The sequence below is a fragment of the Zeus faber genome, assembly GCF_960531495.2.
Source record: "Zeus faber genome assembly, chromosome: 6".
NCBI classification, from domain to species: domain Eukaryota; kingdom Metazoa; phylum Chordata; class Actinopteri; order Zeiformes; family Zeidae; genus Zeus; species Zeus faber.
In genome coordinates, this window is record NC_137201.1 from 14,039,577 (window position 1) to 14,065,608 (window position 26,032).

At 44.0% G+C, this 26,032-nt stretch overlaps 1 protein-coding gene across 1 annotated transcript in view; it reads left to right on the forward strand.

Moving 5' to 3' along the window:
- Positions 1-879: 879 nt before the first annotated feature.
- LOC307231922 (immunoglobulin superfamily member 22-like) overlaps positions 880-26,032 on the forward strand; it is a gene marked incomplete at both ends in the record, with an annotated part of 34,111 nt that continues 8,958 nt past the window's right edge. The window contains 11 exons of the mRNA XM_080002797.1: positions 880-961; positions 2,440-2,515; positions 2,913-3,120; positions 20,007-20,220; positions 20,796-20,930; positions 21,559-21,695; positions 24,004-24,103; positions 24,277-24,313; positions 24,581-24,752; positions 24,956-25,069; positions 25,210-25,372. Coding sequence (XP_079858923.1) covers positions 880-961; positions 2,440-2,515; positions 2,913-3,120; positions 20,007-20,220; positions 20,796-20,930; positions 21,559-21,695; positions 24,004-24,103; positions 24,277-24,313; positions 24,581-24,752; positions 24,956-25,069; positions 25,210-25,372 — 1,438 coding nt within the window. The remainder of the gene's footprint in view (positions 962-2,439; positions 2,516-2,912; positions 3,121-20,006; positions 20,221-20,795; positions 20,931-21,558; positions 21,696-24,003; positions 24,104-24,276; positions 24,314-24,580; positions 24,753-24,955; positions 25,070-25,209; positions 25,373-26,032) is intronic.

Sequence of the window (26,032 nt, forward strand, 5' to 3'; positions counted from 1 at the left end):
GTGCAAGCCCGTCCAACACCGTGACGGCCCCCTGAGTTATTTCGACCCATCTGTGCTTTCAGGAATAGTCGCGTCATAACCCATAATCCTCTGCCCCTATGGATTAATAATGTAATCTTCCGGGAAGCGCCGAACGTAAATGAAGTGCTTAGGTATCTGGCCATCATCAAATAAAGCATCAGCGCTTCAGTGACCTGGGCCAAACACCGGTCACTGTGGAAACGTCAAAAAATGAAACTCTTACTGTTGCATCCACGTCCATGCTGCGTGTTGCTGTTGCGGGATCAGCAGTTGGTGTTTCATCTCCACAGCTTTATTTTCTTTCTATCTTCCTGTATTTTAACTTGGCCACATTTGATCATATGGGATATGCTTTTGATATATATGAATATAGGCAAATCCATATTTTTGCTTTAAAACTAAAGTAACGCGACTGTCTCAAAAGATTGAATGGAGTTAATGGAGTTCATTTATATTTATGAAGTACTTGGAAGATACTTGAATCTTGATACCGTCTACCTCTTGTGTTTTTCCACCTCTGTGGGGTTTTTTTTGGAGAGGTCTTCCCTTCCTCTCTCTCTCTCTCTCCCTCTCTCTCTCTCTCTCTCTCTCTCTCCCTGTCTCCATGTCACATAAACACATCTCCCCACCACCTTCACCCCTCCTTTTTTTTCTGGGCATCACAGCAGCTCAGGGGCTTTGATGAGAGATCTGAGCTGAAATGTCACAGGGATTAAGGGGCTTTTGCCTCCTGCATCTCGCCGGATCTGCTCGGAGGGTGGTGGCGGCGGCTGTGGTGGTGGGTCCTCCTCCTCCCCAAAACAGGTGGAGGGTGGCATCTCCGCCTCCCGGGGACATGACACTCCTCCCCGTTTACCGATGACTGAGAAGGAGGAGGAGGAGGAGGAGGAGGTGAAGGGATGTGAACAGATGATAGGAGAGGTGGAGGGGGGAGGGAGGGGTGAGGAAAATAAACTTGGAGGGGGATGAATGTCAGTCAACAATGGAGAAGAGAGAGAAGACAGGAAATGGAAGCCTTCTTTTATCAGCATATTGTAATATATGACACTGGCTGAGTAAAGTTTTCTTCAATCAAACTCTAAAATAAATTTGCATCGGCCTATGACAATGACAAATGATTGGCTATACCTCTTTTTTTCCGAGGCAGGGCTGGTTAAAGGTCTGTAAATTTACGGACCAGACAGAAAAAAATCGACGGTGCTCTGTAAAAGAAAAAAAATTAAAAATATCATTTTTGCGTTTTTTTTTTTGTTTCATTTTTTTTCATCCGCCCAAAGAAAACGCTCATTATCGGTCCCCATCCATTGAAGCTGTGGATTAAATTAAAGAATTGAAGAAAAGACATACAGTAAATGTAGGAAGAATAATTTGTTACATTTGTTTGTTAGCTGCATTTTTTTGTGGACTATTTGTCCTTGCAGTGGCACACAAGCTAATCAAACTAATGTAACATCCCTGGAAAAGAGAGCTACTTATTATCCTTCACTCATAGAGGAATAGATGAACAAAACCTTACGGACAAGTACATCACATTGGACATGTTCTCCACATTACTTTCAGTGAACTTCCCTCCCCGTGACGTCAACCTTGCCCTCACAGTATTTACCAAGGGCGGAGTAATGATGCAAAAATTTGAAGCGCTACATTTACAAAACTACAAAATCTAGAAACATCCTTGTTTCTATTAATAATACTAATACTTTGTTATATAACAGCACATCAACATTTGTTTCTTTTAAGTACAGGAAACCATTTGCTGTTAATAGAGCAATATAGCACATCAGCATTCCTTTATTTTATATATATATATATATATATATATATATATATAAAAGAAAGAAAGAAAGAGGGAAAGAAACAAAGAAAGAAAAAAAAGAAAGACATATATATATATATATATATATATATATATATATATATATACATATATATATATATACAGTACAGTATATAATAAAAAATAAAATAACGGGAAACAACTTGGCTCTATTCACTGTGTACAAGGGCAGTGACTCAACTGTCCTTCACTGGTCTACTCTGTCCGTCTAAGAGGTATAGTCCATGAGATACCGAGGGGGTCTCGTTGGCTTCCCAGTCCGAGAGAATCTCAGGTTTGGGGGAATGGCCATGGGGAAATGGTCCTGTACAGCGTCTAGGCTGTCGTCCAGCTCCGCATCTGAGTGATGTGCCTGTTTTTTGGGTATGCAATGGACTGTTTGTGCTCCGCTGAGTAGTGACAGGCTGTTCAAAGGGAAAAGGCTCTGTTGGCACCCATGACAGTGGAACAACTTCAGCTGAGGTATAGGGCCAAAGCCTGTCATAACGTACCGTTTGAAAAGCAGGATCTTCTCCCAAGGGGCTGCTGAGCCGGTAAGTGACCCTGACTTCCCCAGCCACATCCATGCGTTGTTGCACCAGGTATGTGCCTTTCCAATGGGGAGCCAGCTTCAGACTTCAGCTTCAGTGGGGTCATTCAGGCAAACAAGTTCCCCAGGTTCGTATGGCTTGTGTCTCATTCGTTCATCATATTGGGCCTTTTGTCTCTCATGCGTTAACTATACTATACTAGATGATAAACTGACATTTGAGAGTAATACTGACATGCAGTACAAGAAAAGCCAGTAGCGTCTCTTTTGTCTCAGGAAACTCTTTAAGTTCCAGGTTGTCAGGACCCCGATGACAATGTTTTATCAATTTTTTATGGTGTCTGTGAGAGTCTCTGCCCACATGTACGGGTTTAGGGAGGGAGACGGAGTCATTCGGGAAGTGGAGCGCCGACATTGCGAGGATTTTATTCATGCGGGTCACAGAAAGTCTCGCTGGCACAACAGAAAGATAAACTTGAAATGATTAACAGAGTTTGTATGTTGTGCTCGTGCTCTGGACCGCAGGCGTTTCCGCGTCCTGCGCCTCCGCTCTCCACTGAAAGGCAGAACGACATACAAGAAGACTCTCCCAGCAATCGGCGCTAAAGAGGCTGATTGGCAGACCCGGAAAAGCTGCACCGCCACGGCCAAGCCAGCCCCATCCCCTGCAGACGAGGCTCAACCACACCCCCCTCGTCTGCCGCAGTGTGCTCACTTTCTCCTTCATCTGCTGGTAGCAATCTCTCAAGGTAAAACACAAAAATGTACTCAATAAGCTGCTTAATGTCTGCAGCGAAATAACCGGCACTGTGCGGGAAACTCTGCAGGACCTTCACAACAAACAATATATAAGAAAGGAGGATCCATCCTGACTGATTATTCCCAACCTTGACATCAGCAATTTGAGTTTCTGCCATCTGGTACCCTCCTCAGACTTCCACTAGCTAAAACCAACAGACAAAACCAACAAACACACCTTTCTGCCCTCTCTCATCTCCCTCCCAAACTCTAAGAGGAAAAGGGAGTTATTTGCGTAATGTTCTAACTTTAAGTTTTTATCTTTATAGTTCTTTCTGAGTACTTTAACTGTGTATTTATGTTTTTTGGTCTTAGTGTTGTATTTATGTATGAGTGCTAAATGTATGTGTCCCACTGCTGCATTACCAATTGCCCCACTGGGGACAAATAGAGTTAATGATTGATTGATAGCCCACACAGAATCTCCAGCTGTTCTGCTTTTTAACGAGGACCATGGGCTACAGCTTTCCTCTATGATTCTATCCCCAAGCAGGGTCTGCACCTGCCTGTCAGTCTCTTTCTGTTTGTCAGCAGAAGTACAATACGCCCGCTGCTTTATCGGTAGATGGTCACCCGTATGAATGTAGTTTCTAACAAGGGGATTTGTCCCTGCTCCTTTCTGCCCAGGCGTAACCACCTCCTGGTGCCCGTAATGCAGAGATGTCGTTTTTGCTTTAGTTCTGATGAGAAAGGGGAGGCTGACACATCCGGTAAGAAGGCAGCTACCTTGTGGTAGTCATGAATTACAGTGGGTTTGACTATTCCAGCGTCTGTGACATGGTGAAACACCCCAAGATGAGAGCCTGGGTGTAGTTTCAGCTCCTTCTCTTTGGGGTTAAGCAGCCGGGAAACTGTGCAGCCATCGCTTACCGGGGCAACTGTGCGGGCAAGTATGCACGGTGAGACTCGACACGCACAGTGACTATCATCTCACCAGACACGGAAACATTACAGCACCATCAATCCATTTTCATGCCGCTTGTCTGGGTCCAGGTCGTGGAGGAAACAGGCTTAACAGGGTGGCCAAGACGTCCTTTTCCCAAGTAACTTCCTCCAGCGCTTCTAGGGGGATTCAGAGGCCTTCATATGCCACCTGAGTGGTATAATCCATCCAGTGGCTCTAGGGTTCGCCCAGGGGTCTCCTCACAGTTGGCCAACCTGGTACACCTCCAGAGGGCGGTGACCAGGGGGCATCCTGAACAGATGCCCAACTCATCTCAACTGGCTCCTCTCTATGCGGAGGAGCAGCGGTTCTACTGTGAGGTCCTCCCAGATTGCTGAGCTCCTCACACTTTCTCCAAGGCTGAGCCCAGCCACTCTGGGCTCAGCCACTCTTCTGCCGCCTGTATCCGGAACCTTATTCTTACAGTCATGACCCAAAGCTCATGATCATAGGTGAGGGTGGGAACAAAGATTGACCAGTAAATTGAGAGCTTTGCCTCTGAGCTCATCTCTTTTTTCACCACGATGGTCTGGTACAGTACCTGCATTAGTCCAGATGCTGCACCCATCCGTCTGTCAATCTCACACTCCCTCTTACCCTCACTCGTGAATAAGACTCCAAGATACTTAAAATCCTCCACTTGGGTCAGCATTTTCTCTCCCCACCCAGAGGGGACAAACCACCTATTTGGTTTTATTTCTCTGGGAGAGAACCATGGCCTTGGTTTTAGAGATACTGACTCTCATCCTCACCACGTCAGACACTGGAGATCACAGTCTGATGAGGCAAAGAGGACAACCTAATCTGCAAAAGCACTCCTGGCGCTTTGCCACTGCGTAGGTTCCTGACTACCTCAGTAACTTCGGCCAGGGAGATGGGTTCGGATCCCCCAGAGCACTCTGACCCTGCTCCCTCTACGGAGGGCACATCAGTCATGTTTAGGAGTTCCTCAAAGTGTTCCTTCCACCTCCTGACCATATCCTCAGCTGAGGTCAGCACTTCTCCACCCTTGCTGATTACAGCTTGGGCGGTGTTCTGCTTTCCCCTCCTGGGCTGCAGATGGTTTGCCAGAACTTCTTTGAAGCCAGCCAAAAGTCCTTCTCTATGGTCTCCAAACTCCTCCCACACCCAAGCATCTCTTCCAAAACGACTGCAGCTGCAGTCCTTCTGGCCTGCTTGGTATCCGTCTGCCAAATCAGGAGTCCCACATGCTAATAAAGCCTAGAAGGACACCTTTTTAAGCTTGAGCGCCTTCCTTACTGATAGTGTCCACAAGCGGGTCCTTGGGTGGTCGAGATAACAGGCACCAACAACCTTTTGACCACAGCTTTTAGCAGCTGCTTCCACAATGGTGACTTCAAACAGGGTCCATTCCGACTCAATGTATTCAGCCTCCGTGTTGTGGCAGAAACTCCTCCGGAGGTGGGAGTTAAAATTTCTCAGGACAGAGTCCTCTCCCAGTCCTTCCCAGCAAACCTCACACCTGTTCGGGCTTCCCAGGTCTGTCCGGTAGTCTTCCCCGCCATCTGATCCAACTCATCACCAGGTGGTGATCTGTAGACTGCTCTGCTCCTCTCTTCACCCGAGTGGGTGGCCCTACCAGGCATCAAAGCACCAGACAGCATAAGCCCCCGCGTTCATCGGGTCACACAAACCCCTCCACCACATTAAGGTTATGATTCCCAGGAGAGGAAATTACAACACTCTGGAATTAACTCTGTTATTTAGTAAGTAAGCGATCTTTATTTATACTGTAAAGCGCCAATAAGCCTCGCACAAGTGAAGGTAACGTTTTCAAAGATAACTTGTTTTTTTAATTAGGCTTGGGCTGTCCACATTCTATACTGTATGAGTGTAGATCAGAATACTGGATGAGTATACCATAGATCAGAATACTGATGTGAAAAACAGGGTTACCAGCAATCTATGCACTCTCTTAATGATATATGATTGGACTCTGTTTGAAGCAGCAAGCAAAGGAAAAAGTGCACAAGTGCAGTAGGCATTATGCGGATGGTGGATGGAGTGCAGAAACCTGTCAGGGGAATGGTACTACCCCTTGTAGTGCAACCAGGGTCGGATGCAGAGCAATTGCGAAAAGCTGTTAAATAAAAACGAAAGACTTTAATAAAATTTTAAGATGGTCCCTACTTTCTGCTCAACCCTGATGGTATGAAGATAACTAATATACCAGGGACTGAAACAGCCTTCTATCTGCAACAATACAAGGAGGCAGTGGAAAAGGCATACCAACGCATCACAGCGTACATATACATTTGTACGGCTGGAGATTTCCTTACCAATTGTAAGGGAATATGAAATTAATAACCAAACAAGAAGAGCTCTCTTAAATTGATTAAAATCTCAGGTTAATTGGTCCATCATTTAGATTCATTCAAAATCTTCTCATGTCTGATCTTGTATTTCACAGCTCAGCAATTCAACTCAAGAATCCTCCGATTTAGAGGTGATCATTACAAGCAAAAGTTATGCACAATTCAATTTGGCTGACTCAGCAGTGCGTGTAACATTTGCCAGGTTGTATCTGCTTTCATGACTCAAATGCAGGTCAGAGTTGGTATGCCCTTTAGCATGTTTTTGTCAGGATGCTAAGGATCAGGATCACATGAAAGATACTGACATTGCTTATATTGTAGGTTCTGCCTTCTTCAGTCAGTCATTTTAAGTGCAATTCATCTGTCCTCACCACACGTAGGCGTACGCAGCTATGCGGCAAGCTAAACCCTCTCCCAAAGAAGGAGCAGAGACTGGAGCTGACTTAAGGTGTCTTTAATGGTAGCGGTGTGAAATTGTGCAGATGAATGCTTAATCCTGATGCAAGTGAAAGTAACCTGTCAATCAGTTGTCAAAACTCTCACACTGTGTGCGTGCACACGGATGAACTTACAGATTCACATGGAGTTTTGTCTGAAAATATTGTCGCACAATTAATTTGTGCTGCAGTACATAAAGTAATGCCTGACACTGACTTAGAGTCCCACATGATGTTTGTTTACATTAGAATAGTGCTTTTCTTTCTAAATAGGACACGTGATACCCCTAATTTTACATCCCATAGTACTTCCACTCACCAGTCCGATCCCTCTTATGGTTTATTATACAGATCTTATTTTCTGACTCAGAAGAGAGACCCTGAAAGTCAAGAGGTGCAATGCAAACTACATGCTATAGGTGTTATGCTTTCCTCTAAAACATTCAAGTATTGTGATTAATTTGGAACCATCAACAATGTAAATTTTTATGTGTTTATTTCGTAGCAAATACACACAACTGTATGTGCCCATTATAGTAGAGGATAAGGAGGACTTAGGCAGAGATGCAGGCAGTCAGGATATTCCAAAGAATGCAAAGTAAGAAATTAATAGTTACCCTGACTACAACTGTTGTTGTTCTTCTGGTTAAATGTGCCTGCTATCATGTAGCATTAAGTTAATGAGGTAATATGGCCCTGATCTATCTGTTGGTAGGGTGGAACAGCAATCGACATCAGAAGTAATTGCAAACCCGGCACTCCAGATTGACCGCCATGCTGTTCCCAGATTTAACATCTGACGCTCGGAGATCTAGGCTGGCGCTGTGAGAGGATTTAAAACGGGAACATTCTCAGAAATGAAGGATCTCCCAGTGACGTTTTCTGATGATGCAGGCAGGTTCGAGGACGCTATCAATACAGGTGGCCGAAAAAGAGAATTCCTCTCACTTATAATGAAAAGGCTAAACAAACGACCCATATTTGATCGACCTGCAGAGACTCGCTACCTTGTGCGGAATGTTTTAAAAGAAGAACTTCATCATTCAACCATGCAATGCTTGTTTAATAATGTCCTTCTAAGACGAAAACTGATTGGAGACTTCTTTTACTCTGCATCTCCATGAGCAGCAATCAATGAATACAGTTTGGCAGGGACGATGATTGCCGTGTCCATAGTACATGGCGGACCTGGTCCATATTTACTCTCAAAGGATCTGGTCAGCCGCATCTCAGGGCAGTCCACTTTCAACAAGGAGACATTACAGATGAAGAAATAGGGAAAGTGCTACAAGAGGTATGAGCGTTATTGATGGAAGGTTGTGAAATTCCGGCAAAGCTAATTGGTTAGTAAATGGAGCAGTTCTATCCACTTAAAACTTTCTTTCAAGGTAGCTTTCTGATATTATTGTTATTTAGAATTACTTTTTGTATTTGAAATTAGTGAAGGTCATCTCATATTTTTTAGATCCAAAACGCATCTCATGGAGCTCAAAAGTAAAATCCTTATATACAGAGTTTTAAGCCTGGAACCAAGCCAACCAATTTAAAGATTAATCGTGACCGTAAAACATTTGATTTGCAGCAAAAAAAAAAGAAAAAATGGAAAACGGGAAAAAGAGGCAAAGGTACAAGACTGTGTACATCATTATTAAGGAACTATTCATCCCAAAAAACATTGCGAATGATACCTTTCCAACAACTTCCAACCTACCGATAGTTAAGCACACTTCTTCTTGAATTTAACCTTTGTCATCATTATAGTGTTTATCTAGTTAATAATAGTGTTGAAATAATTGTTCTCCTGTGGTAAACGTATCGTAAACGATCATAGAGTTCTGTTGTAACAGCAACTCACTTGCCGACGTCACTGGCGAAATGCTGTCTTCCATAATGACAGAGCTACACCAATCAGAGACGTCACTGTTAGATCTGTGGGTAATGTATAGTACTTCTCTATAGCATTGGGAATAAAACATGTTTTTCTTAAAACAAGGTTGATATCATCATCATCTTGTGGCTTCTACCGGAGAATTTACTATTGTTTCACAATTTCCCCGCTGGTGGTAAGTCTGGTTTAGCTCTATAAGAGAGCCTTCAAGACCTAATTGTAGAGAACAGTACCATGTCGCAGACTGCAGGGTGCTTCAAACATGTTAAGTCAGTGGAGGAAAAATGCTGGACAGGAACCACAGCACAACTGAAAAGTAGTTTTTATTTTTATTGTCGCTAAAAAAAAAATTGTTCAGGGTAAAACGTGCTGTAGCTGTCTCATTCCCTTGCTTAGTAGCTGCTATATAGTGCACATTTAACTTTGCAGGCAACCTGTTATTGTATTTCAGATTCAAGGATGGATTTGCCAGCTTGCAGTTTTTATTGGAGCAGCATCCTATGGTCCTGACGCGAGTCCTCTACCATTCGAATAACAAGTTATCGACTACGGACATTGAAAATCTGTTGCGACCAGAGCTTAATCCAGCAACAAGAGGATCCAGCAGGACAAAACAAGAAGTTACTGGAAGAAGGTAGTCCGCTCCCTTCTTGAAGGTTGCGAAGGTTGGTCAATTTCCTCTTAATTGGAAAATTGTATACATTTTTAAATGAAAAGTTGTTGTTGTGTTTCCAATTCTTTCCACTTTTAGAAAATGACAGTGCAATAACCCTGGAGGAGGTCTTCATGTTTGCCTCAGGTATGTCATGCATGCCTCCTACTGGCATGCACCAGTTCAAAACTCCCTATGGGAAATACATGTGCTAAAGCTGCCTCTCATGGACCGCTAAAATACCTTTACGCGGCATTGGATCCACTTACCCAGTCCTCAACTGTTGTTCCCAGGTGTCAAACCACTTTATCTCCGTATTTCTTCGAAGTGAGTTTGCTCTTCATCTTCTCCATCAGGAGTTGCTGGTCCTGGCATGAGGCTGTCGAATTGGCCCAGGTGTAGATGCCGGGAATCCACATTTCCTTCCATTTGATCTTAGAGCAACTACAGAAAAATGTTCGCATTGACTGAGGATCACTTCAACAACTCTTAGTTTTCTTTCAAGTTCAAGTTTATTTTAGTTTTATTGTCCTTCCAACCATCTCTGGAGTTTCTCACAGGGCAACGATGCGGAGACACCGAAAGACAAGAGATATTAAGAGTCAGCATGATCTAGTGTGAAAATGATGAATTGAGTGTTCAATTTTAAATAAGTAACGAATAAATATTTGAGCAAAGTGATACTAATCTAAGCATAATATTTTCGGAGGCAGCAAAGCCTCCCAGGGGAGTGCTGTAATGAAAACATTTAATGAATTTGCAAAATGACATGTAATTTTACTGCAATGTAAATGCACTATCCATTCAGAATCAGAATCAGAAATACTTTAATAATCCCAGGGGGAAATTACTTAAATTAATAAAATCCACCATTCACCAACCACCAACCACCATCCACCAATCCACCATCCACCATCCACCGTCCACCATCCACTTAATTAATCCACCATGAATGCTTCATGTAGATGTAGTTCAAATAAAGCGTTACCAAATAATTTTTCTGTTTTAACGTGATAATGAAAAACTCACCTGTGAGGCATATATGGTACATAGCCTCTGGTTTACCAAACGGCCATTTGGATTGGTGAACAAGATGAATAGTGTGAGAATTTCACAATTGATTGTATTCGTCCAGTTCTTTCTGCAGGACATCCAAGAATCAGTATCGCACCAAACTTGTGCGTCCATAGCTCCCATGGAAGAGATGCCTCTCCCCAAGGTCAACAGCTCCATCCAAAAATCACTCCTAGTAAGAGGACGCACATTTTACTATAATGTTGTACCATAGCCCCGAAAAAGCCTCAACAATGGTTACCATGTGGTGTCTGAAGATGTACTGCAATTTAAATAAGCTTTGAGAAGTAGTGTTTGTTATGTAGAAGCAACTTTGTGGTGGGTACAAGTCATCTCAAGCTGACACTTGATAATAAATTCAACAGATCAGTATAATCACATACAATAAACACGAAACTGTGGGGTCAAGGAGATTGAGCATAAATCAATGAAGCATTAACAATATAGACAAAACCCTTTATTTCTGAAAGTCGGACCACCAGCTTTCAATGAGTTGGTTGGATGTTGAAGTGCCATACATGTGGCTTTTGGCTCCTGCAAAGCGGTCTGCATGCTCTAATCTCAAGGAACAGTGAAGTGCCGCCTTCACTCCATTTTCCGATGCCACAGTCTGTGCGGAGGCGCATTGGAAAAACTCCAAACTCCACTACACACTGCATGTTATTTTGAGCAGTGATGCCACAATCATGGTATGCTCTTCGGACAAATCTGCGTCTAGAGCGACTCTATATTGCGGAGGGATCCAGGGCTCCCATTGGGCACATCACATCATCTCTTCTGTTTCAGAGTCTGCCACATTACTCGGTAACCTAAGAGCGTATTAGTTCCATGGCCCTCCGTGAAATACACAAGGGTAGGAATGAGGACACTATATTTGAGACTAGAAGATGCACTGCATTCATATACTTTGTTTTCAATTTTTACTGAATGCTGAATAAACAGTACAAAGTAATAGATATACAAATAAGAACAGAGCTAGTTAATAAGTATATAACACTCTTGCCGCTGTATGAACTATATTGTGTTTTCATTTAAGATTGATTGTTATAAATTGGCATGTGGGTGATGTGGAAATGACCCAGATACTGAGAGATCAAACTAGTTTTGATACTAAAAGTCACTGTATTGAGAACGCTACCTGGGTTAAATGGGTATTAGTAGTAAGTCGAAGGGGCCCTTTGATATTGGGGTGTGCAAGACTTGAAAGAAGGAAAGGAAATATGGCACTCTTCAAAATTAATTTATTTTAAATAGCTTTATTTAGGGTGGCATTTGCAAAAAAGACTCTGATGTGCTCGGGCCAGCAGGCCTTTGTCAGGGAATGAATACTAAAGGAACAAAGACAGTCTAAAGGAGCACTCCCACGAACCAGCTTCAATTAAGACGATTGGAAGGAGTTGTTTAAGCTGTACAGTGGAGGTCATTATACTGCTTTGAACACTGGGTGGTGTCCTAAATGAACCATGTATCTACACTATTAAACAGGTCCACAAATCTTTTGGACAATGGGGAAAATTGACATGGTAAAATAGCACAAATATATGAAGAGCCACAAATACTTAAAGAGGCAATGCATAATCTTGGAAACACATCAAATCACCAACCTTTAGAGGCTATAGTACATACAAATTGAAAAGCAACAGATCTCAGTCATTCAATAAAATCATACAACCGAAGTGGTAGAGACATCAAGAAGATCAAACGTTGAGGGTGTGTAACTGTAAAAATAATTCACAAAACAGTTTTTAACCGTTTCTCCAATATTGTCATTAATGAGGGGGATCAGACCCAGACACAGCACACACCACTGGGGAAGTATAGAAGGTTTATTTACAAGTGGGGAACAAAATTTTGTGGGAATGGAATAAAGGGTTGGTGGGGACCAGGGGACGGAAAGGCAGAAAGGCTGGGGCTGTGACAATTATACCATTCTCAATAAAGACATTTTAAATTCATTTTGAGGAGTGCTTTGGCCGCTTTCCCTTTTTTCTAGTTTTGACACTGTATTACATTTATTACATTCAACATGCCTCTTGTTATGGTTTTCACCGTACGTGAAGTGGTAAACTCGTGAAGAATTTGTGTTTCTCAAATAACACAGCAATCCATCCAATATACCTTCATCTTGAGAACTCTTTCAAAACCAAACATTTCTGCCACATGAGCCACAATATTTGTTGGTCAAGTAGAAATTCTTAGATAGCTACTGTGTTCAGTCTAGGACATATTATGTGTAATCACCGGGTGCGTTGCATTGACATTTCACTGCATATATGTATGAAAGTATGTATATGTATGTGACGGATAAACCTCTTCAATCTTGAATCTTGAATATGACAGTAGGGGTTGAAGGTTCACTCCACAAAATGGACAAAACATAACCTGGTAAAAGACAAAGTTTTAGGAGACAACCTATGGCACTGGTTCTCAAACTGTGGGTCGGGACCCCCCCGGGGGGACACCAATAGTTTGGGGGGGGTCGCCAGGTGATTTTATGAATTACATGCAGACACAAAGCAAACTTAGGAAACAATCTGAAAGGGTAAATTGGCCGCACCTATAGAGGTGGAGCAAGGACGGTGTAGCATTGGGCCTGTAGCTACTCTTCTTGCAATATTATTATGCCAACCCCTTTTGCAGCTTAATACATTTGTACTGGTGCATACACAGACCAAGTGAGCCAGGAAGATAGGGGGTCTTTATATTTTCATACTTATATAATCTACCATTTGGCTATTGGGCCATCAAGGAAATTACTCAGCTATTTGATTTGAAAATGGGTGTTCCATACATGGCAGACTAAATGTAATATTCCTTTGCACTTGGTTCAACGATGGATCGATAGGTCTGCTTGATAAGATTAATGCATTATTTATCAATGCGCTCGCTCTCCTATATCACACCACTAGGGGCAACTCGAGAATCTTGTGAACCTTTCTAGCGAAGTGGGTGAAAGTTCTTGCGTTTTAGAGATTCATGGATGGCATTTTGGTAACTTGTGGATAGGAAATCACAATAAAATCGCAGTAAATGCGGCTGTGTGCTTAACATACAAAGTCAGCTTATTCTACCCTACCTATTGAAACCAATTGTGGCACATCAACCATAACCTCATTTGGACACGGCTTAAATCTCGTTTGTTCATCATGGCATTAGGCTCGGGCTGCCTCGTTGACTACGTCTGTCATTTTACATCAGATTGAAAAACCGAGGCTTCTGTTCTATTATTTTATCAAGGAAATGACTCATTACTTGCCTATTTAATTTGAAAACTGGTGTTCCATACATGGTAGACTAAATGTAATGTTCCAAATTATAGCTCCCTCATTGCTAATCCTGTGCACTTGGTTCAGTGATGAATTGATCCCTTGTCTATGCAACATTTGCATAGAACGATCTGTACAGTTAATCCACGTTCGCTGTAACGTTAGCCTAATATCGCTATGTCTCCATACACAGGTACAGCAGGCTCGCTTCCAGCTTTGGAGCACTTCTGAACCTCAGAGCCGTGTCCACATCTTCTTATCAGAGAGCGTTTTGGTATGCGGTTCGTTCCAAAACTGACGTTCAGGTCCCAACATCAGTTAATGGAAGTTCCTGTCCGAGCGAGGCAGAGGAGGGACTGTGACGAGCGGGGGGCAGGAATCTCACAATCTCGGGAATCTTTTCACGATCTTTCTCCAGGAGAGAAAGAAAACAAAAGTGGTCTGAGGAAAATAGGGCTGCTCATGATCCTTCGCTCATAGATAGCACCTAGATGGCCGGAAGGGGGGGCTATGTGAGATAGCTGTTTGTTAACTACAGTTCAGCTTTCAACACCCTAGTCCCCACCAGACTGACTGTCAAGCTGCCGGAGCTAGGACTGAACACTCCGCTGTGTGCAGCCGAACGCACCACTGGAACGACCCTCCCCTCCCTGCAGGACTTATACGCCAGGAGGTGTAGAAGCAGAGCCCGCAGGATCATGAAGGATCCTCACCACCCCAACAACAGACTGTTCCAGCTGCTGTGGTCGGGCAAGCGCCTCCGCAGTCACACAGCGAGGACGGAGAGACTGAGAAGGAGTTTCTTCCCGCAAGCCATAAGGACTGTCAATGCTGAACCCACCAGGGGTCCTCACTGAGACACACACATAGGCACCACTACCTTACTGTACTGTATGTAGCATACTGTACTACATACTGTATCACTGTTCTTGGTTACTGCATACTGCGCTGTATTGCTGTGTCGTACTATTGTATACTGTACTGTATACCTTCACACACACGACCTCACTTTATTCACATGCCACTTTACTGCACATATCTGTATATACATAATAGTCTATTCCTTTTATTTCTATTTTGCATCCCACTTTTGTATATTACCCTTCTTACTCCTATTTTATTCTATTCACTAATTGGACTGCTTTTTTGAGATCAGTTTGCGAGTTTAGTTAGTTGGTTCATTAGTTAGTTATTGTGCCAGTTAGCTATTGACCAGTTAGTACTTATTGTGCATAATCTCCGGGTGCGTTGCAATGTCATTTCACTACATATACGTATGCTTGTATGTATATGCACGTGACATATAAACATCTGGAATCTTGAATCTTGAAAACGAACAAAAACATTGACAAGATCACATTGGACAAGCTCTCTGCACTCCTTTTAGCGAACCAACCCTATTGTGACGTCAACCTTGCCCTCACAGTGTTTCCCTAGGCCAGAGTAGTCGAACAATTATGCAACAATTTGAAGTGCTACACTAGTTATAAAATAATTTCAAATCAATATTCCGTCTCAATATGTTATTTCATTTAGCAAGTAGCCGTGTGATGAGTAGGATAATGTGCAACAGTCAAAATAAACCCCATCAGACTGACACAAGATCACCAAGCTCTTGGTCACAATGTCAGGGGGATATTTTGCTATAATAACTGTGTCACTGCACATTATCCCTTTACACACCAAGTTTTGATGCAAGAAATATGGAACATGCATTTCAGATCAATATTCCATCTCAATGTATTTTTTTTATTCATCAAATTATTATGATTAAATAACCCCCTTCAGAGGGATATTAAGACTGATTTCCTGATGGGGGGGGGGTTTGTTTTTTGTTTTCCATAATGACCAGCTGCCTGTACATTATCCCTTACTTATCTCCCTTTTTATGGTGTGAGTAAAAACAGTCAGACACCAGTATAACAGTTTATCTGCCCCCTCACACACACACACACACACACACACACACACACACACACACACACACACACACACACACACACACACACACACACACACACACACACACACACACATCGGCCCCCATTTTTTCCAACAATGGAGATGATGTTTTGAAGTTAATATATTTGCATAGGAGGAGTTTAACAACAGATGGATGCATTTCTCTCTATATTTCTCTCTATGCATTTCTCTCTCAACTGCTCTTGGATATCGCCCTTTTGCACTGAGGGCCAAAATGGCAGCCCGCCCTCCATGCATCTGCATTCCTTCACACCCACTGGAAAAGCTCCCTGGCCTTCCCACAAATATCTCTGGAGCAATTTACTTGTACCGTGGAGAATTTCCGAATTACCCCCTCCCTCGACGACATTCCCATGTTAAACAGGTGATGCGTCTAAACACAGCAGCAGTAAAAAATAGCCCCCCGCTTGGCAGAGTTACACCAGCTCCAGCCGTGATCTTCACAGTGGCTGCTTTCATGTTAGAGCGTTCCCCATAAGAACTGTACGGCGGAATATAAAAAATAAAGGGGGGGGGAAAAAAGAAGTGGAAAAAAAAAGGTAATTTGTTACAAGGCTTCCAGGGATGAGCTTGTCTGTAAGTCTAGGATCAAATTAATGATGAAGCCTTTTAGAGACCAAAGTGACTACTTTAATGAAGGCCACGAGGTTGTTTCATCAAGTGAATGTCCAGCCCGGCCTCTTTTTTTTTTTTTTTGCGGATTTCGCGCCTATGACGAAAAATAAATAAATTGAAGAAACTCCAAAACATTAACTAAGAGCCGCGGTCACAGAAAAAAAAAATCGGACCAATTTCATTCTTTATGTTTTTGGGCCGATGAGGATGAATGTGCAAAGACAGAAAAAATGGGTCATTTGTTCATCATTAGTATGCCAGCCAGGTGTTGCTGCAAAGAGGATTAGAGACAAGTAATGCCAATGGGGTTTTCTCTCTCTCTCTCTCTCTCTCACTCTCTCCCTCTCTCCCTCTCTCCCTCTCGTCCTCTGTGGATGTGTTTTCTCTGTGTTTCCCCACCCTCAGTTCCTCAAACCAAGCAATCACACATAGGTGCCTCCCTCCATAGCTTCAAAGAGGGTATTCAGTGAAATGACAAGTAATCCGAGCTCGGGTGAGAGAGTGAGAGGAGGGGAAAAAAAGAAGTGGGGGAAAAAAAAGGTAATTTGTTACAAGGCTTCCAGGGATGAGCTTGTCTCAAGTTCATTAAACAAGGACTGCTTCTCTGCATTCCAATGCTGTCGTTTCTTCTTTTTTTTTTATTTTGTGGCGAACACACAGGGCCGCCGCGGGGCCGGCCCGGTCACTCGCTAAGTGCAGGGATGGCTGAGCCCCTGAGCCTCCGTCTGCACCCTTCAATAAAACTGTTAGAAGGGGATTTTCTCTCCTCCGCTTTTTTCTTTTGGAATTGAGTGTGGTCACACTGTCCCATCTGTCACCAAATGGCGTGGGGATTTAAAACTGCAGCTCAAAAGTGTTATTTCAGAAAATGTATCTCAAATTCAGTGACTCGGTCGGGTCCGGGAAATTAAAGAAGTTTAAATTAGCTGATGGAGTGCAGAAAGGGCGTTGATACATTATATATACACAACATATTGCTTTTCTATGATTAACTAAATCGATGTTTAATTAAAATTAATCTGCAAGAACCAACTGGAGCCAATCGTTAGGTGCGTTTACGTAAATAATTAATTTAATTGTCATGCCTCCAATGCAGGCATCCACGGTCCTGGTTCATCAATATGGTATTGATGATAATGATCCATTTGCATTGTAACAGCTAAGAAACAGACTTTGCTAATCTGCAGTGGAGACTATTCAAGGGGTCTCCAGGGTCATTTAAATGCAACGTAGTCATCAAGTCCATTCAATTGACTGCGTTAAACACTGGACAAGAACTAAAGTGCAGATTGTAAACACCCTTGTTCATACCATATAGGCAAGGCATGAAAGGGGCAGTCAAAATGTGCAATCTTCACAAAAAATGAAAGTTACATATGCAGGGTTATGTTTTGTGTAGTTAAAGGTATATAATGTATGATAAAAAGGCAGAGGCTGCTCGAACCTCTCCGTCACCGAGCGCTCCTTTCGCATCCCCAATGTTTCGAGAAGTGATATGAGGCCTCGGCTCACATCAACATACCGAACAACGGACCCTGCGGGAGAAATTAGGGTGACGTGTTCGGTCGGATTCGGGCCGGGGGCCGCCGCAGCCTCCGGACGCTTCATGGCCTTATTTGTCCAGAGATGGAACCCGGCAGTTTCCTTCAGTCAGTCAGTCAGTCAGTCGGGGCACTAATTGGAGTGCCACAGCGTTGTCTCATCCGCCGAAAAGGAAGCCAGGAAGGAGTGGAGAAGCCGAGGGCGGGGGGCTTCTGAGAGGACCTCATCAGGTGGGAAAACTGGAGACAGAGCGACCAGAAAGTCAGACGGAACCGGTGAAGAAGGTCCACAACAAGTAAGTGTAAGTGTGTATGGCTGACAATCTTAACTGATAGGAAATGGAAATATTCCATCGTAATTAATAGGAGCCTACATGTAAGAGATACTGTATACTGTATATTATATATATATATATATATATATATATATATATATATATATATATATATATATATATATATATATATATATATATATATATATATATATATCTTACATGTAGGCCCTTTTACATGTATAGGTGTGTATGTGAGAGAGAAATCAAGGTCTTTGAGAAAAGAGAAGGAGCTAAATGCAGGTGTTTAACTCCTGAAGTCGCCATGAAAGACTTTGCCATGGCAACTCAAGGGGAAAAAAATGACATTGGGTTCCTTGGGGAGATATCAAAGCTAAAAGGATTTGTTTAGTTAATTAACCTCAGCGTGTCGCATGTTTACCACGAGTGTGAGGCGTCTCCATTTTGCTACTGGCTGCCAAACCGGAGGATCGTTTTTTTTTTCTCTTCATCATTTGTCCCGTAATGGGATGGAATTTCTCATTTAAGGGCTCGACATTTAAAGCTCACTCATATAAACACACGTCCCTCCATTCGGGGTTGTATTTGGGGGACGTCGTAGCGTTGAAAGATAAGTATGCTGACTGACACTTTGCCACTCTCTTAATCATTGGCTGGGCGTTGACTTGGAGCCGTGCAGGTAATCTGCTCAGCGGAGGAAGAAAAATTTAATGTGCCGAAGCTTTTCCATCAGCCCCAGGGCCCTGAAGCCTGTGTTTCTGCACGCGCGGGCGCGCGCACACACACACACACACACACACACACACACACACACACACACACACACACACACACACACACACACACACACACATTCACACTTACACAGAGAAGCGGCTTAAACATATACCGCAAAAAGAGAAACGGAAGAGGCAGAGGAATAACAAATGAACGCAGATCATCCGTGGTATAAGCACACAGCAGCTTTTTGGATTGTGCTTCGGATTGAATATTTGTGATGCAACTCGGCTCAAGGAAATGGGATTATTGCCGTCGCTGGGGGAGGAGAGGATGAAAGAGAAGCGGTGGGAAAAGTGGGCAGCGGGTGGACGGAGGAGGCGGGGTATACGCCGCCGTCACCTTTGGAGCCGGAGCGCAAAGGCGATTACCTCCGAGACGGGAGAGGGAGCGACGGCTGGAGGGACGAGCGCCTACGCAGGCTCATATGAACATTGTGTACGTTATGTCGTCCCTCCGGATCCTTTCTGTCCAATGGAGATCGGATACGAGGCCGAAAACGGACACAAACCCAAGCCAATAGTTCTACTGTACTATAATGTACTACTACAGAAGGCGTGTGGCCGTTGGACATTGGACATGGTGGCAATTTTCGAGAGCGTTAGCTTTCTGTTCAGTGTGTTAAGTGGCAGATAGAAGAGCACCAGCCTTCCCATGGAGCTGTGGTCCTCCATGTTTAAGAAATTTAGGGCAAAGTGGAGCATCATTAAGAAAAACCAGCCACTGATAACTGCAGCGCAAATGACCCAGCTTTTACTCCTACTTAGCCGTGTAACATGCTGGGGTCGGTGAATTAGTGTTGGTAGGTCGACGCAAAAAAAAAAAAAGGTTCATTTAAGCGTGGTAAACTAGGTGTATCTAAGTCGACCATGCGAAGGGTGGGAACCTCTGGTAAGGTTTTTGAGGGGGGTCGCTGGTCCAAAACCGCTAGAATGACTGAAATAGGGTGATGTGTCCTTCAATGTCCATTGCTTTGGCTCGAATGACGCCCCACCCCAAACACCAACCCCCAGATCCCCAAGTTCGTCTCATCGCCGTCGCCGCAGAGCTCCTCCAACGCTACCACCGGGGGCACCATGGAGCGGATGGAGCAGCAGACGAGTGAGACAAGGCAGACGTCAGAAATCCGCCGCCCCTCCTCCACCTACACCTCCACCTCCACCTTGTCGACAAGCTCCACCACCAAGCATCGCAAGGTTTCCCAGGATTCCTACAAAAGCACTGATGGTACGGGTCAAAATGTGATACTCTTAGATTATAGTCGCTAACCCTGAGATCTACCATTTAACATGCATTATATTGAAATCGTCACTATGAAGATCGACAGTGATGGCCTTGAACAGACTTAACTTATCATACTGCCCATACCACAGTAAATTTGACAATTCACTCAGTGGTACAGTAGCTGAATGCTATTGTTTCTTGTTTTTTGGGTGCCACCGGGTCCATAGGTTACCAAGTTTCCATCATTAAATTAATTCTGAAGACCAATTACATGATCTGGAAACCAGGATGCAACTGTAGTTGCTTTAGTTAAAGGACTGTTTAACCACTGTGGGTCTCTGATCTCGTAGTAGGAAAAATTATTACCTATAGATGAGTTCAGCTTTCTGCATATAACCCTATCTCCTGCAAATGCCAGCAGTGCTTGAAAAGATCAGAATAAGAGGAAGACTCGCCATGAAGGGCAAGTGAAGAGGCGCCTCCGTCCTGTAAAAGAGTTGAATATTGCTTTGCTCTAGAATTTCCCCTCCAATTGCTGTTAATCGACTGGTGTAAACGTGCGTGTGTTCACTCTGCAGAGCACTCCGTGGTGCAGCGTAAGACTTCTGCGGTGGTGGAGTCCTTTAGCCAGGTGCAGAAGTCCCTCCAGATCCCCGAAGGGCAGTCCGTCCCGGATTTTGAGGAGAAACTGCGCCCTGTCACCGCCCAAGAGGGTGAGTTCACCGCCGCTTTCATTCCACAATACCTTGAAAAGACCTCCTTGTTGCCTCATCAACAACTGAAAGACCCCTGAGACCGTCCACTGCAAGAGCACAGTATACAGGTTTCAGACGCTTGCCGGCGGCGTAGGTAGCTCGTCCAGGTGTGACGAAGAAAAACTTAAATCAAAAGAGTGTAAATCACCAAGACAGCAGAAAACACCAAAGAGCTTGTCTTGGTATATTCTTTTCCGTGTGCAAGACTCCCTACAAAGCACCAAAGGCAACATATTTGCTGCTTTTGCTGAGCGCTGGGGTCTGTTCTGCATAAACTTTCGGTTCTGAGACATATTCACACAGACACTACCTGTGAATTATACATAAAGTGACTGGCGTAACATCCTGTCACAACATGCAGAATTGTGCAGAGTAGCTCTTTACTGTACATCAGCATTCTGTTTGTGTTACACGTACCGGCCACAAAGGACAAAGGGAAAAACGAGCGGCAAATAATGGGTGTTGATGGGACAGGAATAGGGAGAATATTGTTTTTCTACTTTCTTCTATTTCTTCTCCAGCCAATAAATCATGATGCCACCAGGAGACAATTGACGACGCGTGTGTTGCTCTTGCTGCTGTTTAGGTGACAAGGCGGTGCTCAAGGCCAAAGTGTCGGGAAACCCTGAACCCAGGGTGACGTGGGAGCGAGCAGGCGGGCGTCCGCTGTCCCAGGGGACCAAGACCTTCTGCGACAACATCGCCAGGCAGCATATTCTCAAGGTTCGCCCCGCACAAAAGAAAAACGGCCGGTGCCTCTGGCAAAATCAAAACTAACTAACAGTCATTTTGAAATAAATATATATATAAAATAAAATTGATGCAAATAGAAGGGTTACAAAACAATCATTTAATTATTATTATTATTATTATTATTATTATTATTATTATTATTATTATTATTATTAATAATAATAATAAAAATAATGATAATGTTTTTTATTAATAATTGTATTTATTATTAAATGAAATTATTAATGGGTTTTTTTCAACTCTATAAATCAGTAGTCCAATTATTTGGCAAGCATTAAATCAGAATTAACTATGGTTTTTAACATAAAATGGCACAAAAGATTTTGAAGGTAAAAGTGCCATGTTTTTGGCTCAAGCCATGCACTGGTCCCGCTGATTCACTTGGTCGTTGGACCTCTGGCTTTGTGGTCGTTTGTAAATCCAGAAGGGTTGACTCAAACAACCAGAGTGAACTTTCACTTTCTGAACCTGGAACCGAGCATGACACCGTCTCCTCAACAGGTGCCCCACTTACAGCCGGACGCTATTTTCTTTTAGATTTCCTGCTTTCAAAAATACGTCGAATTATTTTTTGGGGAAAATGTATCTTAGCACGGTGCCTTCCTCCCTCATTCCCCACACACACTCCCTGGGCATAATTGGTATCAAGTTCTTCTGAAAATCCTTTTATGCGACGTCACGTACACGGTTTTACAGTCCCTCTTTCTGTGATCGCGGGTTGGTGATCTGATATTCCGCGGAAATCTCCATTACACCGCTTGCCTTCGATGTGTCGGGGGCCATTTTTGTTTTGCCTCCCGCGGAAACGGCACGCGCAAATCTTCCCCGTGACGCAAGGGCGAATAAGTTATTTCCTCCACATGGCCTCGCGTCAAGGAGGAGGTTCTGCCATTTTTGGCGGCGTCAACTTAAGACGGCATGCCGTGCATCATGTGGAAAAGCAGATAAAAAAATAAAATTACATTTAAAAAAAACCCTCATAGACTGATCCTTTTATCTATAACCACTGTGGGGTGGATTTAGTACTGACTCCTGTACCAGCCAGAAAAGCTGAAGTGAAGCTTAAATAGCTATTATAAAGCAATTAACTAGTAGGTGCTGACGTACAGTATGCATTTACCCGTGCCAGAGTTTAAAAGGGAATTGCTGGCACTGCACTGCCTCCCTCTGCCCGGATCAAGAACTGTATTTCAAAACAAACAAAAAAACAGACATTTATTGACATGGATTTGGCAATAGGACACCGCCAAGCCGCAGAGCTTGAACAAAAGCGAACATACAAACAGAACGGGGGAGGTATCGCGGAGGCCCATGGAGAGATCTTTCTCCCACTTGGAGTCCTGATGCTGGTGGTGGTGGTGGTGGTGGAGACCACTGCCAGGCCGCTACTGGGCGGAGGTGGGGGCGCTGGAGCGTGGCGTCCGACCCGACGCAGAGAGAGAGAAGGGAGATGGTTGTGGTTAGCTCTGATTGGATGGCTACACGGCGGAGCCCGGTGAACGCCCCCTGCTGAGAGTTAGGTCGTGTTCCCTGACTGAACTTGGGACAAATCTCCACTAGAGGTCATTTGACGCAAGATTCCCCAAATGTTTTATCAGTTGTCTGAATTTATTCGTTCATTTGTGTGAAGTTAGTTATCTGAAGGCTCCGGACAGGGCTGGAGAGGATGTCAAATCTCTCTAACGCATTGTTTTGCCAGAGTTCCTCTCTGAAAATACCAACATCACCTTGTGAGTCGAGTGAGTCCGACTTGGCTCGAGGTGAGATGTATATATAGCTTTGGTTTTGTAGCCCTCATTTTTCATCCTTTGTTTGCGCCAAGATTCTCGTTTTTTCCGTTTCATTTTAACTCGTATCGCTTAAAAAAAACAACAACCTCGGCTTTTGAGACGCCGGAAGGTGTGTTTCCCTTGTTCCGCGGGGAGCTCGGCGAGTCGCCTCCCTCTGCAGCCGCTGCGGCGTCAAGATAACGCGGCTCCACACGGGGATGAAATTGGTGTTGACAGTTTCTCGTTCGAAATCCGTGTGATATACAAAAAGCAAACTTCCATCCCACCAAAGAAAAAAGACCCGGATGGGACAACGCCACACAGGCCGCAGGCAACCGCCCTGTTCGACCTTCAGATTCCGATTCCGATTCTGATTCCGACCTTCAGATTTAACAGTGCGTAGTGCCTCTCTGTTGAATCTGTTCTATTGACTGCCTGCTCAGTACTGCTGCCGCGGGCCGTTTGTGATTTATAATTTATGAAATGTGACGCACTTCTACCAACTTCAGATCAAGAGCCTGAACCTGGAGGACGCAGATGTCTACAAGTGCATCGCCTCCAATGAGCACGGAGAGGCAATTTACTCCGTCTCGATCCTTGTCACGGAGAGTAAGTCCAAACATTACTTTTTTGAGAACATCTCCAAAAATATAGGTAATAACTGCTCTTGAGTCCCCTCTGGGATTTTATCTCTCTCTCCCCCCCCCCCCCCCTCTCTCTCACTGTCTCTCTCTCTCTCTCTCTCTCTCTCTCTCTCTCTCTCTCTCACTCTCTCATTCTAGATCCTGCCCTGGACTTTAAAAAGATGCTTAAGAAACGGTAGGCGGGCACACTCCTCTAGTCTCAGCAAAACAATCACTCAGGGTTTGAGGCACATTCCGACAGCGAATCCTCCTCTCCGGGAGGCCTTAACACGCTGACTCCACGGGATAAAAAACAAAATAAATAAAAAAGAATAGAAAAACGCCTCCATTGTGCGTCGCGAGAGGAGGAATGTGCTTTTTTTGCGGTCACCACACACCAGAATCACACGTTGTACGTCCGCACGCCCGCTCTCCCCGCTGAGTGTCGCCTCGCGTTGCGCAGGAGCGTGGGCAAGAGAGAGGAGAAGAAGCCCCCCACGGAGGAGGAGATGCTGAGGATCCTGTCGGGCGCGGACAAGAAGGACTACGAGAGGTTGTGCGCCGAGCACGGCTTCACCGACTTCAGAGGGATCCTCAGGAGGCTCAAGGAGATGCGGAAGAAGGAGGAGGTGGAGGTGCGTCCGCCACACATACAGACTGTGGGAGGGGTAACGTGAAATAAATAAAACACAATCAAAAAGCACAAGTGACGGTTTTATGGACGACGGAGCGGTCGGCCGGAGCCCAGAGAGAAGTCACCTTGAGTGGAACGCTCTCCCGGGCCAGATTGTCAGAATGTGTTGATCGCAGGTGTTTGATAAGGTTGAATTTTCTTTAGATGGTTCGTGTTCTGAAGCCCCTGGAGGACATCACTGCCAAGGTGGATGCCAACGTCGTCTTTGATACCATCCTTGAACTGAAGGATCCAAACACCAAGATGCGTTGGTTCCTGGTAAAATGCTAATAACAAACACGGCCGCGTGTATGAGCTCTACCTACGGTACCTGCCGTGCATTTGCATCCTCAATCTGTGTGTGTGTGTGTGTGTGTGTTTTTTTGTTCCCCGTCGCGTCCGCACCTTTTCTGATTCAGGGCACCGAGCTGCTGCGGATCCAGTATTCTCAGGGGAAGTATGAAGTGAAGCAGATGGGAACCAAGCACATGCTGTGCATCTCTCACGTGGGCCTGGGTGACATGGGAACCTACATCCTGCAAGTGGGAGACAAGAGCATGTCAGCCAGGCTGGCTGTCATAGGCAAGTGACAGAGCAGGGTTCATAGTAGCTCTATCTCTCCGTGTCTGTCGGTTACCTGAGAATCCCCCCCTTTTCTTTTTTAAAAGATGTGATACTTCTTTTTCATGATCTTTTTCATGATCATAGTGGTCGGCGGTTGTTTTTGTCCAAATTGATTCTTTGTTATGTTAAAATGAGACATGTTTTTATGGCATCCAATCCAACATAGTCATTGATTTTGCAATTATTTTGATTCAAACTGAAACTCATCAGTATTTTTGAGTTGTAGGGAACATATGCCTCATTCCAAGGCCTTGCATTCCAAGGCCCCCGTGCCCTCTGTGGGGGGTCAGGCACCCCAGGTTGGGAATACAACAACAGTATAAGGGGTCAATGCTGAATTATGTCATATCTTGTGCGTGAGGTCATTTGTGAGATGGACTTGATGGGTATTAGGTTGTGTCTGAGGGCTTGTCCCTGTCTGTTTTACTGCTCAAATTGATGTGAGAATCTTTAATTTATCCGTATAAACAGCTTACACACACATAACTGAGAACCATTCACGAATGCTCAACATTCATATAACTAAGCAACTTCTATTCATATGCGCTATTAAAAAACACAGTTTTTGACATTCTAAAATGTGCTACTAAGATACTATGAAAAGCAGCCTCATAATAG